The following is a 16922-nucleotide window of genomic DNA, read 5'->3' on the forward strand; positions in this document are numbered from 1 at the left end:
ATGGTTTTTCCAGTAGTCATGTATGCATGTGAGAGTTGGACTATAAAGAAAGCTGAGTGCTGAAGAATTGATGCTTTTGAATTGTAGTATTGGAGAAGAGACTCTTGAGAGCTCCTTAAACTCCAAGGAGATCCAACCAGTCCATCCTAAAGGAGATCAGTCCTGGGTGTTCATTGGAAGGACTGATCTGGGTGTTCATTGGAAGGACTGATGTTGAAGCTGAAACTCTAGTACTTTGGCCACCTGATGCAAAGAATTGACTCATCTGAAAAGACCCTGATGCTGGGAAAGATTGCAGGTGGGAGGAGAAGGGGATGACAGAGGATGAGATGGCTGGATAGCATCACCGACTTCATGGACATGAGTTTGGGTAAACTCCAGATTTTGGTGATGGACATGGAGGCCTGGCATGCTGCAGTCATGGGGTCACAAAGAGTCAAGACACGGCTGAGCAACTGAACTGAACTGACAAATATTAGGTCACATCCTTTTTCAGCCAACTGTAAGACATTGTTCAAATTATTTAACTGAAATTCCTGTACCAAAAATTATAATAATTTTTCCAAAAAGTTTAAAAACATATCAACCATAAGCATTTATAAGTAGATTTGACTGTAGATTGAGTTTTTTCTCTGCAAACGAATACCATAACAAAGGATTGATTTTAAATGTTCCTTCTCAACTTGAATATGGCCAAATATTTGCAGCTTTCTACTGTACTTTCCTGAAACACTTCAGTACTATTTGACTTGATTCTTCCAGAAAATATATATGTTTCTCGTTATTGTATCATCAGTATTCTGCATGTATGGATTCAGAATATAACAAGTCCATACAGTCAGCTCTAGAATTTTATGACACTACCATGTATCAGCATAAAATAAGCATTTGTATTTTAGGCTTGCATACACTTCCCAGGGAATTTAAATTACATTATATGTGATGCTAGCATCATAGATAATAAGATTTTTTCTATTTTTACCTTTCCCCTGTCATCAGAAGAAAATAGTGGTTTTGGTCTATGCCATTTTTCCTGTCTTATGTTTATGTTTGTTACGTAATGGTACTGTTTCTCAACTTAGTACCATTCCATTATTTGTTATTAAAGGATTTTGTTCATGTTTTCTTTGATAACTGTAACCCTCTGTAGTCATTGAAGTCACAAGGTGGTTTGTTTTTAACTAATTTCTTTTGTTTCAAAATATTAGGCATGGTATGTAAATTCATAATGAGACGTGTTTTTCACAGCAGTTTTGTAAACAACTGAAAAGCTGTAGCAGTTATTTGTTTGTTTGGGCCACCCCACGGGGCCTGCGGGATCTTTGTTTCTCAGCCAGGAATCCAACCTGGGCCCACAGCAGTGAAAGTGTAGACTCCTAGCTATTGGACCACCAGGGAATTTGCCCATGGCAGTTTTAAGTACGCCCCGTACCAGTTATGTTCATTACATAGTTTCTCAGTTCTGGATAGATCATTTAAAGTGGATTCAGTTGCAATTCAGTTAATATAGATAGAAATTCCTTTTCTACCTAAAGAGAATTTAAGGAATTTCTTAAAAGTTACCTTTTTATATTTGATGTGCTTAGTGACCCCATGAACCAGGCTCCTCTGTCCATGGGATTCTTCAGGCAAGAATACTGGAGTGGGTTGCCATTTCCTTCTCCATTATATTTGATGGACATATGCAAAGGAATTGAATCCTCATACATTTGGTTTCTTTTAATCTATGTGTCTGTAACACTTGGGCTTTCTGCTTAATTGTTAGTGGACTTGGTCAGGAGAACATGCCTATCTTTAAGAGTAACAGATACAGAACCATGTTTTTACTTGGCAGAGAGTATCAGGTACTGAATTTTCTGTTTCACAGCTGGGAAATTCACAGCAAATAAAGGGTTAGATCAGAAATAGAAGCCTGATACACCTGACACTTATAGTATTTATTTGTATCACATGTTCCTTAGTTCTTAACAACCTTGAACTTGAGAGCCATTGACAGAAATTTTTCTTACTTTTATGTTGTTAATAACTCAGTGTTTTTCAAGTCATAGTTGCTGTGTCCTGAATGTAATCTAATTATTATTTTCGCTACCATATTAAATGGACTTAAAGGGAAACAAATAGAATTGTGTGTCCTAGGTACTAGTAAGAACTAAATCTGAAGACTTCATTTAGTTAATTATTAAATAAAAGTATGTTGTCTTAATTGAAAACCTATTCTCAAAGAATAGAAGTAGGACAGAGAAAGGGAAGATAGATGTGCTAAATAGAGGAAGTGCATAACCAAGGAAAATTATTTTTAATACATAATTATTTAGGATCTAAATGGCAGCCCACTCCAGTGTTCTTGCCTGGAGAATCCCAGGGACAGGGGAGCCTGGTAGGAGGCCGTCTATGGGGTCTCACAGAGTTGGACATGACTGAAGCAACTTAGCAGCAGCAGCAGCATATGCAAAGCACTATGTTAAGTGTTCGGAAGTTGCAGAATTTTAGAAGACAATAATCCTTACCTTCAGGGAGCTTATAACAAGCAAATATTATATTATTTAAATAAATAGATGATAAAGTTTTCAGTCATTTGAAACTGCAGTATTTATTCTTTTGAGATACTATTATTAAATTTCAACCTTAAAATATATTTCACATCTAAAAGTAGCATTGCTTGTTCAGACTCAAAGGGCAATTTATGTTTAATCTTGGGTTAGACTAATGCATGGTTGCAGTGTCTTTTCCCATTCTTTCTGAAAATGGTATAATGTTTGCAAGCATGAAAGTCTTTTAAAACGGAAAACTATGTTTTAACGCTAGCTGAGGTACTCACAAGGACTTATTTTTTAAGTTAGAGTCACTTCCAAAGGTGAGAAATAGATTTAGACTTCAGGAGTTTAAAAGATTTTAGTTTGACTACTAAAGGAAATCATACTGAAATTTCAATTATAACTGTTTAGCTTGGATTTCAGAAGTTTAAATGAATCTTTAGTCTGTTTTATCGTCACATTTCATTTTTCCCTCATTCCCCACCCCTTTCACCCTGTCATTTCCTGTCTCACCTCTCATCTTCACCCTGGTTAGTATCCCCACAGTTTTGCAGTTTACTCATTAGTTACATTAGAGGATGTGAATAGTCCTGGATTATATTGTTGGCTTTTGTGGATCGGAAGATTTGTCCTCAGAGTAGGTCCAGTGGTTTTTTGTGAACTTTACCTGGTTGCTTGCTCTTACCTAGAAAGATTAAAATAGGATCTCCTCCTCCTCTTCCATGTAACCCCACATCCAGCTAATTTTAAAACAAACAGACATTGCATATAATCACCATTGCTTCAACAAGGTATATATTAAAACTTTTATAACAGACCTACCTGGTAGATGATGAAGTGCCAAATAATCATTTTGACTTTTAGATGATTTCAACTATTACATTAGATGTTCTTCATTAAGCTGCAAAAACTTGGTCTAGGGTAGTATTTTAAAATATTCATGGCCTCCCGGGAATCACTTTAGCCTACTTTTAGAAAAACACTACATTAAAAGTTAGAAGATTATTTTTTCAAAGGTAGCAGATAGCACAAAAATCATGTGTTTATACTTGGTTATGGAGTCCCTTGGACTGCAAGGAGATCCAACCAGTCCATTCTGAAGGAGATCAACCCTGGGATTTCTTTGGAGGGAATGATGCTGAAGCTGAAACTCTAGTACTTTGGCCATCTCATGCGAAGAGTTGACTCATTGGAAAAGACTCTGATGCTGGGAGGGATTGGGGGCAGGAGGAGAAGGGGACGACAGAGGATGAGATGGCTGAATGGCATCACCGACTTGATGGACATGAGTCTGAGTGAACTCCGGGAGTTGGTGATGGACAGGGAAACCTGGCGTGCTGCAGTTCATGGGGTTGCAAAGAGTCGGACACGACTGAGCAACTGAACTGAACTGAACTGAACTGTGGGGTGGTCATCTAGAAAATCCAGAATGTGTTTCTATTCGGTGTTTCTTTTCATTAGTTTATCAATGAAACGACAGTAAAAAGTTGACTTCTGCTGCTGCTAAGTTCAGTCATGTCCGACTCTGTGCGACCCCGTAGATGGCAGCCTACCAGACTCCTCCGTCCTTGGGATTCTCCAGGCAAGAACGCTGGAGTGGGTTGCCATTTCCTCCTCCAATGCACGAAAGTGAAAGTGAAGTTGCTCAGTCGTGTCGGACTCTCCTCGATTCCATGGACTGCAGCCTACCAGGCTCCTCCATCCATGGGAGTTTCCAGGCAAGAGTACTGGAGTGGGGTGCCATTGCCTTCTCCGAAAAAGTTGACAGATACTTTTAAAGATTTCACACATACTCAGGAATGTTTTCTCTGGGCCCAAGTTTAAGAAATAGTGATGTAAAGCTTTATTGATATAGCAGTGTAAAATCTAATGGAGATACCTAGAGTATATTTGTGTTGGATCGCTGTCAGATTATGAGAGGGGAAGGTGATAAGGGATCAGGCTAGCAGAGCACCTTGTAGGAACCACATGACTGAAAGGTAAAGAACCAAATGAGGAATGCCTGCAATGTTTGAAAACAGAATCAACATTCTAAAGGTGGTGACAAATATTCTATGAAAAGCTACATGGATTCATCTGAGGCATAGAAGCACACTGATAAACCCAGGGCAGGTAGAAAGACAGCCAGAAATGTTAGAGGCTTTAGTGAAAAACAGACTGTCAGTTATATGCTAAAAATATTTAGAAATGCATGTGTGTTACTAATGTACAGAATGACAACTTGCATATGTAAAAGGATAATTTCTATAATATGTGTACCTATTAGAATGTGTTACCCAGGGAAATTTGCAAAACCTCTTACTTAGGGAAAGGAACATTTCCTGCTTTTTGCCTTCATAAAACAATCAAGATTGTAGTTACTTTTTTTAAAATTTATTTTTAATTGAAGGCTAATTGCTTTACAGTATTGCATTGGTTTCTGCCAAACATCAACATGAATCAGTCATAGGTTTACCCATGTTCCTACCCACTTGAACATCTCTCCCACCTGCCTCCCCATCTCACCCTTCTGGGTTGTTACTGAGCCCTGGTTTGAGTTCCCTGAGTCATACAACAAATTCCCATTGGCTGCCTGTTTTACATATGGTAATATATGTTTCTGTGTTACTCTGTGCATACCTCCCATCCTCTACTTCCTATGCCAGCTGTGTCCATGAGTCTGTTCTCAGTGTCTGTGTCTCTCTGAAAATAGGTTCATCAGTACCGTCTTTGTAGATTGCATATATGTATGTTAGTACATGATAATTTTTTCTCTCTTTCTTACTTACTTCACTCTGTATAATAGGCTCAAGGTTCATCCACCTCATTAGGACTGACTCAGATGTGTTCCTTTTTATGGCTGAATAATACTCCATTGTGTATATGTACCACAGCTTTTTTATCCATTCATCTGTTGATGGACATCTAGGTTGCTTCCATGTCCTAGCTATTATAAATAGAGCTGCAATGAACATTGGGTTACATGTGTCTTTCCTCAGGGTATATGCCTTGTAATGAGGTTGCTGGGTCATATGGTGGTTTTACTTCTAGTTTTTTAAGGTATCTCTGTACTGTTCTGCATAGTAACTGTATCCATTTGCAGATTGTCAGTTACTTTTAAACTGACAGGACTTGGACGTTTTGGATAGGGTAGATTTATGACCAGCGTGCAATTTACTTTTAAGCTAGCAACTTTTGAGAGCAACTAGTAGAAAGAACTTGACCCTAAGCAAGAGAAACATGGTTTCTTTTTTCATAGATTCCCACTTCTTTATGTCACTACCACCCTTCCAAAGCTGGGCCTCCATCCTATGTCTTGTTCCTAAAGAGGTATCTTCACACTCTAAGTGTGACATTTTCCTGGTGTATTTTAATGCTTATCTCTTGATAACTCAAAGTCAGTGTAAGAAATAAATTTCTTATGGAAGTATTTCTGTAACTTACGAAAGGCAAAATGATTAGTGGAGAAGGTGCTTTCCTTTTGATCGGTACTATGAGTGTGCCATTAAAACCATACTACATTTCTTACCACTTTCACTCATCTTAACAAAATGAAAGAGGTCAGTTAGGGAGGGTGTTCTGTATGTGTTCCAATTCTGTGCTATGATTGCTATTTTTGTCTGAAGAGTGTTTAATGCTCTAGAAAATTCTGAATGAGAAACATAAGCAATTTTCAAGCACACCTTATAGTGTTTAAAAACAACAACAAACTAGATGTTAAAAATGAATCTAACATGCTGAGTTTGAGGTAAAGGAGAAGAAGAAAAAAATGAATTTAATATTTTAAGCATATCCATATTTTTGAATTAAGTTTTACCACCAGTGGTTTTCAACCTGTAGCAGAATCAGGAATGACAATTTTGGCATCAAAGCCAGCATGAGTTTTTAAGAAGTTGGGCAACACTTGACCATTAATTTGAGTCATTTCAATGAAGTCTTGGTTGGGATTTTATACATTTTCTATGGTGAACAGGATGGAGTTCTTGAACAAATTAATGGTTTCAACAAGTCAGGGCAGTAAGCAGACATGTCCCTCCCCAGACCAGGAAATTTCATTAGCATCCCTTTTTGATATCTACATAAATGATCATCTTTTCATAAGAACAACTAGAATACCTCTAATTGGCAACATTTTGTTAATAACTACTAACCAAAACTAATTTTGTTGCTAAAAGAATACAATTTGTTCTTTCAAGTAATTTATATATATATACTTTCTGATTAGTAAGATTTTACGATTATCTAACTTAAAAGATTTTGAAAAATGAAAAAATTCTCATTATCCTCATTTCTCTCTGAATTTTTACATAGCTGCTAAAAGTGTATCCTGTATGGTTTTCTTCCTCACTTAAAATTCAGTACTATGGATTTCTCACCTTTTTATCACAACATAAACCTAAGCTCTGGACAAACATCATGCTGCATTTGAGAGTAGAGTATACTAACACCAGATTACAAGTCCACTTCTTCTGAATTGGTACACTGGTTTATATACAGAAGACTTAAATAGATTTATTTGGGCTTAAGGTTTTCCTTCCTGCCTTTGTATCTAATAAACTATTTTTAATCTCTTTCCCAAGGTTCTCATACAGCTAGAAATTAATGAACACTTCACATTTTCATTTGATTATGAAGATTTTAAATTTAGAATTTAAAGTTATTATTTTTTATTTAAAAATAGAATACTTACAATGAATTCAACATGTGCAAAGAAAGACATTTGATTTTGTTGGTAATTCAGTAAGATAACTAATGTGTACTTCAAAAATACAGATAATAGTGAAATTTTAGAATGAGCGCTATCGTAGGCCCATCTTCTAAAAACAAAATTGCTATCTATCTAAGAACTGTTTCTCCATGACAGTCCAATACTAATTTTAATGATAATGTTGTGTAACAGAAATGAAGGCCTATCTAAAGTTTTGTCCATCTCTGGGGCTTAATTCCTTCATAGAAAATAAGCTTTGCACAACTTGTTACGTCTAATTTACCATCATATGTATATATATATATATAATTTCTCATTTGTGATTCTGCTAAATGGAAAACTTTGGTGGGGTTTCTAGTTAAGTAACATTAGTTGAAGGTATAGTCTCCTATCTAAACTCCTTCGGGTCATATTGATTAAGTTAGCTAAGTTACATTTAAAGGTTGACTTCTATTAGTTGAAAATTCTTTATATGTATCTTTTCTTTCCAACTACATGGTAGAACTTTATAGCAGGGACCTTCTTTTAAATTTATTTTTTTTCTCTGTATTCATTCTTAACTCTTAATTCAGCACTCTTCATTGTAGATAGTAAATACTTGCTGATTGGGTGAAATAGCTGGGAGAAAGGAAAGAAAACAGTAAAGAAAAATAGAGTAAAATGGCTCTGGTAGTACATGTATTCTGATGTGATTTAATGTTTTGTGGCTCTAATAGTATACTGACTTCTATGGAGATAGCTTTGTGTCCTCTGAATAAGTTTATCAGTGGTGTACTTAAATATCAGTGAGTGAAAGTTTGTTTACATTTCTTTGGGAAAAGTGTTTCTTACTATAACTTGATAACTTTTTTAAAAGTAATTTTTTAAATAAAAGTTTTAAATGTCTTATTTTGATTTGACATTTAGTAACTTAACACAGTTGGTAACAGCATAATTGATTACATCCGAGGATGCATTGTATCTTTAATTTTCTAACATATTTCTAGCCCATGTTTTTATAGATAGTACTTACTTTAGGCATCTATTGGCTTAACATGTGGTTTAAGTCTGAATAAATGGAAGAATCCTCAAATTAGAGCTGTGTTATACAGTAAAAACCACAAATAGTAACTTTTTAAGCATGTAATATTAGAAGGTCATAGATATTAGTATAAGCTACTTTGGCTGAAGGGTGTATCATTTTTACCCTGTTCTTTGCTGCTGAAGTGTAATATATACTGTGATTTGAAATTGCTTTTCATCTTAATTGTGGAGTAACTTCAGGTTGTATTCTACTTGTTAAAAGTACTTTAAAACATGCATATTTCTAAAATTAATGTCCTTTGCCAGTGTCAGGGGGCATCACGGAAGAGCAGTTTCAGACTCATCAACAGCAGTTAGTTCAAATGCAAAGGCAGCAGCTTGCTCAGCTTCAGCAGAAACAGCAATCTCAGCATTCCTCGCAACAGACACATCCAAAAGCACAGGTAAAGCTGTCTTTGAATCATGGTTATGTCTGTTCTTTCACAATTATGTCATTTTAAAAAAATTTTAGTCAAGTCACAGCAAATAACCTTGTTATTGCTACTCTTGATTTTGAAGATCAAACCTGTGTCTTTTTCAGTTAATTTAACTAATTTTAAGTGACTAGTTTTTGTTTCATGAGAGGAGCACTAGAGCCAAATATAGTATTTTTAATTTAGGAAAGAAATTGCTACATATTTTTGGAAAGTTCACTAAGAATTCATAGAAGTAACTATATACTCTTAGACCATCAGGCTCACCCCTGCTGCTGCTGCTGCTGCTAAGTCGCTTCAGTCGTGTCCGACTCTGTGTGACCCCACAGACGGCAGCCCACCAGGCTCCCCCGTCCCTGGGATTCTCCAGGCAAGAACACTGGAGTGGGTTGCCATTTCCTTCTCCAAGGCTCACCCCTACTCCCCCCAAAAATGTTCTTTCCAAGGATATGACTATCCCAACACCTTCCTAAACTGTGTGTTGTGCCATTTGAATATGCCCCATAAGCTGGGAGGTAATTGACTTGTGCAATAAATCCAGGCAACGTAGTCTTTTGTCTATTTGAAACTCATTTCCCTGGGGGAAAAAAAAATGCCCCTAGATGACATTTTCCTTCAGTTCAGTCGTTCAGTCGCGTCCGACTCTTTGCGACCCCATGAATCACAGCACACCAGGCCTCCCTGTCCATAACCAACTCCCAGAGTTCACTCAGACTCATGTCCATCGAGTCGGTGATGCCATCCAGCCATCTCATTCTCTGTTGTCCCCTTCTCCTCCTGCCCCCAATCCCTCCCAGCATCAGAGTCTTCTCCAGTGAGTCAACTCTTGGCATGAGGTGGCCAAAGTACTGGAGTTTCAGCTTTAGCATCAGTCCTTCCAAAGAATACCCAGGGCTGATCTCCTTTAGGATGGACTGGTTGGATCTCCTTGCAGTCCAAGGGATTCTCAAGAGTCTTTTCCAACACCACAGCTCAAAAGCCTCAATTCTTCAGCACTCAGCTTTCTTCACAGTCCAACTCTCACATCCATACATGACCACTGGAAAAACCATAGCCTTGATGAGACGGAATGTTGTTGGCAAAGTAATGTCTCTGCTTTAATGTCTAGGTTGGTCATAACTTTCCTTCCAAGGAGTAAGCGTCTTTTAATTTCATGGCTGCAGTCACCATCTGCAGTGATTTTGGAACCCAAATAAATAAAATCTGACACTGTTTCCACTGTTTCCCATCTGTTTCCCATGAAGTGATGGAACCAGATGCCATGATCTTCGTTTTCTGAATGTTGAGCTTTAAGCCAACTTTTTCGCTCTCTTTCACTTTCATCAAGAGGCTCTTTAGTTCCTCTTCACTTTGTGCCATCAGGGTGGTGTCATCTGCATATCTGAGGTTACTGATATTTCTCCCAGCAATCTTGATTCCAGCTTGTGCTTCCTCCAGCCCAGCGTTTCTCACGATGTACTCTGCATAGAAGTTAAATAAGCAGGGTGACAGTATACAGCCTTGACGTACTCCTTTTCCTATTTGGAACCAGTCTGTTGTTCCATGTCCAGTTCTAATTGTTGCTTCCTGACCTGCATATAGGTTTCTCAAGAGGCAGGTCAGGTGGTCTGGTATTCCCGTCTCTTTCTAACCCTGAACTAGTTTTATACAGAATCAAAAGGAACATGACCATTAAACTTGCCTTTGTCTTTTATGAATCTCAGGTTTTTTCAGCCTACTGAAAAGTTAGGCTAAGATACATTTTTACACTGGGACAAAAATGGCTGTCAGCCATCTCTGTCATCTCATTTTGCCTACAGTATCTAGATTGTCAAGTATTTTTAAAATTTTATTTATTTATTTTAAATGAAAAAATATGAATATATTTAATGAAGAAAGGTATAATTCACAAAGAAGATAGACATCATAAACCATTAGACACTTTAGCAACAAAGAAACAAAGATATATAAAGCAAATATCAGAAGAGATATAAGGGAAAAATATATAATAATGAGACATAGTAACGATTGTCAAGTATTTTTAAAGGCATTAACACTTGGAAAAATGAATAGGGCATAAAGATTTGGATTGTTTATTGCCCTACCTCTTTCTCATAAATAGTTGCTTCCCAGTTTGGTAACTTTCTTATTTCACAGATGAAAATAGTCTGTGAAGTCCTAGATCTCTTAACATAAACACTTTTAACTGTTCAGAATGAAAAAGGCAACAGCCTCTTGGGTTTTCTCACTTTTTTAAGTGTTTGTGAACTCACATCTAAAAAGTTGAGAGTTTAACTTTGTTTATTTTACAGGGCTCAAGCACCTCTGACTGTATGTCTAAAACACTTGACTCAGCCAGCGCCCATTTTGCTGCATCTGCAGTGGTCAGTGCACCTGTTCCAAGTCGCAGTGAGGTAGCCAAGGAACAGAACACTGGCCACAGCAACATAAACGGTGTTGTCCAGCCTTCAGGTAAGCCTGTCCTTTCAAGTGATACTTACTAGCTCAAAGTTGCAACTCAGTGATTTGAGATTTGGTTTTTTATTTTTATTTTTATTTTTTTTGGTTTTTCATTTTTAAATCCAGAGGGGAAACATTGTACAAGAAATCAGTTAGGACTCCATAATTTCTATGGCTATGTGTGGTGGAATAGCTTGATGTTTCTAAAAGTCACATCAAGCCTGCTCCCTGGGTCCTCCCATGCCCAGTTGATACCTACCTGTGTAACAGTCCACCCTGCCTAGTTTTATCTACATACTATCATTTGCCTCACATCTTAGCAGTCACATCAAGCCAATTGCTAACCATCATTGTTGAATCATTTGTGCATTTATAAAAAGGAGAATTATGTTAATAGTCCAGATGATCTGTCAGAAGTTAGAAATTGAATTTACCTTCCCAGTCTTACACACTCACAGCCCTGCTTTCTGTGACTCCTCCTTGTGAAGTACAGTATTGCTGTGAAACTATTTCTGCGTCAGTCTACCCTGAGTACTTTGTTCTTCCTATCAGCCTTTAACTTCTGCTCAGACCCTAGGATTTTCCACTTGCTGTTCCATATACCTGTGATTGTGATTGCTCTTCCTTACTGATGTTCTTCCTTGTGTAAATTCTAATGGAAGTCCAGTTTTCATCTCCACCTGCCCTCAGTCTCCAAGAAGACCTCTCTGTCCTGTTACACAGTTTCCATATATGAAGGCAGCAGAATACTTTGCAAAACTGTTTTATGCAGGCTAGTAGAAAGAGGGTATCTTTGGGGTTGTAAAGGTAAATATGTTGTAGTTATTGATTAGAAACTCTCTTCAGATATTTAATTAGATTACAGATGTTTGCATTTCTTTTTATTTTTAAACTCCTAATTTTTAAAAGAGTTTAATTAATGTCTCATGAGTTGAACAGTTTTTTTTTCTTCTCCTTCAGGAACCTCTAAAACATTATACTCCACCAATATGGCTTTATCATCCAGCCCAGGGATTTCAGCTGTACAACTTGTAAGGACAGTTGGCCACACCACTACAAACCACTTAATCCCAGCATTGTGCACAAGCAGTCCTCAAACACTTCCCATGAACAATTCCTGCCTGACAAATGCAGTGCACCTCAATAACGTCAGTGTTGTTTCTCCAGTCAATGTGCATATCAATACACGGACTTCAGCACCATCGCCAACAGCCTTAAAACTCGCCACAGTTGCTGCCAGTATGGACAGAGTGCCAAAGGTTACTCCTAGCAGTGCCATCAGCAGCATAGCCAGGTGTGTGTGTGTGTGTGTGTATTTCAAGTTTCATTCTGTCTCTCTCTGCTGGCTCAGATCCTGTGGGAGGAAAAGACTTTTCCTTTTTTTCTTTTACTGCTCAAGCCATAGATATCTTGTCAGCTGATTGACTTGCTTTTCAACAGATATTGAATATCTGCTTAGTCTAAAGCTGTGTGACTTAGATGTTTGTTTAAGGTCCCTAGTAGAATGTTTAAATGCCAGTCAGAACTGTTATTTTTAAAAAAGGGGGGAGGATAGACCACATCAACTTGGGAACCATCAAACTGGAAAAATACATCAGCTTTAGTTATTCTTATATTTCTTCTTTGTAGTTTAGGCAGTCTGGCAGGCTAGGGTTATTGTTAGCCTTCAGAGCTTTAGTTTTCAAATCAAATTTGTATTTTTTTAACATACCCAAAGGGAAAGTAAATTATTCTGTGTATGTCTTAGAACTGAGAATATCCTGGAATTAACTAAATCTATGTATTTCAGATTGCTTTTTTCTTTCTATGACACTAATGCATGTGAACAGTGAATCAAAATAATTGATCTGCATAGATTAATAACTATATGACCATGAACTGTAAAATTACACTGTAGTGGAAAGTAATTTAAGTAATATTGTGCTTCCAATTATTATTATTTATGAGCATCATCTGCTCTGTCTATTGTAAAAAGCTTGAATTGTCCTATGTTATATGTTTCATAAGTAATTTATCATTGACTGCTACTGAAATACTGTTGCTATTTTTCCTAAGTAAATAATTATAATCAAGTTCATAGGATTTCTTAACTGAAGAAAACTTTCCCTTATTCCTGTATGGAAATTATAAAAATGGGAGATGTTCTTGTAAAGTATGTTTAATTGTAATTATATAAAACACATCTGTAACTACTAAATGATAAACATCATATTCTAGAGAGTATTAATGTTTATTTTACTCTTTGCCTTATTATAGAGAGAACCATGAACCAGAAAGATTGGGTTTAAATGGAATAGCAGAGACAACAGTAGCTATGGAAGTGACATAACCTAAAACATGTGGCTTTGACCTGTGCTGATGGTGTGCAGTCATTCATATTCCAGCTGAATGCAAAAGGCGAAACTCTGTGGATCACAGAGCATAACAGTGGACCTAAATGGACTATAGTATATCGGATGTTAAATCGATATATGATGTATATTTTGTAAAATTGGGAAAATCACTACCTTGTAAAATAGTTTATTTGTATCATCAATATTATTTCTGTTACTTGAATAGTAGATATTCATCATCATGCTTTTGCACTTGAATTTGCAACTGAATGGATTTTAAAAAATAATTCTTTAATGGGATCATGAGCATGAAATGGGATCCTGCATCACTTGTTTTAACTATTTATTTTGCCATGTTTACATTTTGTATCTTGTAAAAATAAATCCAACTTTGTGTCTAAAAAGTTAAAGATTCATAGCTAGGAAATGAAATTCTTGTAATTTTTTTCTAAAGGAACTGTAAAGTTTTCACTTGGTTCATTTTGTTTCACAATTTGACTAGATGGACTTTTTGGTAAATACTTTAGTGGCATTTCACTGTCAAATATGAAGTTCAAGGCAAAATAGTATTTTCTATTACTGTGCAGGGGAAAGGGATGGATCGATACATGCAAATTTAATGTAGTGACTCACTTTTCCATATATTTTGAATGTATATTTCTATTTATAATACCAGTTTATAAAAAATGATTACACAGAAAAAAAGGACTAGGAAAACTTCTGCATCTAGTACATTTAAACTGTGCAGGTATGAAAAATTCTCAAGGAGTACATCTTATCTGAAGACTGCATATTTTAACTGGCTTTAAAACTGTAACACACCACATAAAGGATGTTTTACCAGGTATGTATTGCATTATATCATTGCAATAATTATTGGAAGTCTAGATATCGAGCCATCCCAGGTGTTGGGAGGGGGGGAGGGTTGTGGCAAGATTGTCTTTTCAATTTTGGAGAGATTTCCTGTGGCTACAAGGCAAGTAACGGGTTGGAAAAAGTCTGACTGTAAGCGTTGGACACCTTCATAGTGTAGTGTTTTAGTGACTTTTTTTATACGGTTCTTGTATATTAGATACGTGTAGTGGTGTTTCAGAATGTTTGTTTATGCACTAGTTCAGACAACTTTCCCTGTTACTTGTTCTTGATAAGTGAAAACTGCAGGGAAATAAAAATACATATCAAACATGGACATGCTGCATATGTGTTTATTTCACAATGTGCACACAGTATAAGTGAAAATTTAAGGGAGATGATAGCACTTAACAGCACTTTTCATTTTCACAGTGCTTTCCAAGCATTAATGAAAAGAACTATAAGAAGCTCATCTGTGGGCACTATTGGGTTTCAGATAATCCAATATAAACTACCTTTGATAGGAGAAAGTTCTTAAAATATTTTACAGAATGTAAGTAATTTGCAGTGTAACATTCATTGAAATCTCATAAGTGAGCCTCATTTTATAAATAAAACTTTAGAATTATATTGCAAGGGGGTTTTGTCAAGTAAGTACTGGGAAATATTTTTAATGAATATGATTAAAACCATTTCAAACTACATAATTTTATACTTTACATTTTTTATATCTGCAGTCCTGAAAGTTGTAAATTAATATGTAAGTTGAATCAATGGGCCAAGATTTTGCTGAAAGTGGTTTTTATTCAGGTCTTAAATATGTAAAGCAATTAATAGTCAAAACCATAGGAAAAAATAAATTTAATTTCTTCGTTGGTTGTGACCTGATAGGATCCATGCTCATTTCTGCCATACTACCTCTGGAGTTACTCATTGCTGATGATATAAAGAAAATAATTTTGATTTGATATGTAGTTTGACTGTATTCATTCTGCTTTTAGTTGGATGGATCTCCTTGCTATTAAGAACTCAAAACAACTTTAGTGCTGATTTCAGAAAAAAGTTTTATTTCCATTTCACCAAAGTAAAGCATGATAGGAAGTTGCCTTGTAATATACATGTTATAAATAATGTAAAACAAAAAACTGTCTACAGTTTCTGGACATGTGGGGAATTCAGAATTCATCAAAAGCTGATGAGTTTTGTTTTTTAAGTAAAATAGAAAAATAGGCCTTATTTTGATGGGGTTGTAGCTGTTTCACAGGTATTATTTCCGTTACTTGCGCATAACATTTTTCCAATGCTTTTCAAAACTTAAGTGACAGATACTTGTTTTTACATTATCAAGTTAAAGCTTAGTTTATTTTTATTTTTTTGACTGTGCTAGGTCTTCATTGCAGCATGCAGACTTAGCCCCGTGGTATGCGGGATCTTAGTTCCCCAACAAGGGATCAGACCTATGTGCCCTCCATTGGAAGGTGGATTCTCAATCACTGGACTGCGGGGGGCGCTCCGCAGAAAGAGAGAGGCAGTGGAACTTCCCTCAGCAAAGCCGAGGGGTCCTGAGGAGAGGTGAGCCTGCTGTCCGCCAACCCAACCCCTCGGCAAGCGAGAGACAATCAGACGCGACAGGGGTTCCGTCTAAGCAGTTCCGCTTTATTGGTGTAAGCTCTTGGTTTATAAAGGCAATCAGGGAGGGGTTTGTGAGGGACTTTCCATAGTTGCACCAATCACATTAAAGATCAAATCATCACGTGCCATCATTATAACAGGAGTCTATGGTGATCACGCGCTGTCTATCAAGAGAGCCAATCAAAAGTTTTGACAGACAACTTAGGCCACACCCTCATCTCTTCTGCCAGGCGCCATCTTAGCTCTAAACCGCAAAGCTAGCCCTTCTTTTTTAAGGTTTCCCATTTAGGGCCCCACATCTCCCCCTTTTTTATTTTATTTAAGCCCTCGAGACATTTGTATTGATGTTCTGTAGAGCAAGGCATAAAGCTGTAGGCGGCCAACCTCCAGCCTCGCCAGCCCCTCTTGCGGCTGTGCCTGTCTTAGGTTGCCCTCCTCTGAGGGTCTTCTGTCATTGGCTATCCAGCCACCTCTTGGGGGCTAGGCGGAATCTCTCTAGATGACGGGCATCTAGAACTCTTATTTATATGTCTTGGTTAATCTCTTGAAGGGCTAAATCCAGGGGTTTTGTGGGTGCCCAACGTGGGGCTCCTTTTCTATGACCTGGGCAAGCATAACTATTTTTTTGATGTAAACGTCTATTGCGAGCTGTGAGGTTTTTTACCTTTAACATTACAACAAGCAGGATAACAAAAGCAAATAGAAGGCATTTTTAAACCAGGTAAATGGATTTTGTATCCAGTCCCATAGATCCATTGCTCCCTTTTTCACCTGTTAGAGTCTCATTTAACACTGGAAAAGCTGTCAGACAAAAACTGGGATATCTCACATCGCAGTCTATGTGCGCCAAGACACTCAACGTCTCGATCGCTCTGGCGTGGAGATTAAGCTGTTGTTGGAGTCCCGCCATGGCGGATCCCAGGTGTTTGAGCTGGTTTGAAATCCTTGA

General features: G+C 37.0%; 1 protein-coding gene across 2 annotated transcripts in view; it reads left to right on the plus strand.

Annotated features, from left to right (window-relative positions):
• Positions 1-15043, plus strand: part of EPC2 (enhancer of polycomb homolog 2) — a 129297-nt gene extending 114254 nt beyond the window's left edge. For both annotated transcript variants that reach the window (XM_040229007.1, XM_040229008.1), the window contains 4 exons: positions 8551-8687; positions 11009-11168; positions 12117-12450; positions 13413-15043. In XM_040229007.1, the coding sequence (XP_040084941.1) occupies positions 8551-8687; positions 11009-11168; positions 12117-12450; positions 13413-13485 (704 nt within the window). In that variant the 3' untranslated portion in view covers positions 13486-15043. The remainder of the gene's footprint in view (positions 1-8550; positions 8688-11008; positions 11169-12116; positions 12451-13412) is intronic.
• Positions 15044-16922: the final 1879 nt, after the last annotated feature.

Source organism: Oryx dammah, unplaced genomic scaffold (assembly GCF_014754425.2).
Source record: "Oryx dammah isolate SB20612 unplaced genomic scaffold, SCBI_Odam_1.1 HiC_scaffold_27, whole genome shotgun sequence".
Lineage (NCBI taxonomy): Eukaryota > Metazoa > Chordata > Mammalia > Artiodactyla > Bovidae > Oryx > Oryx dammah.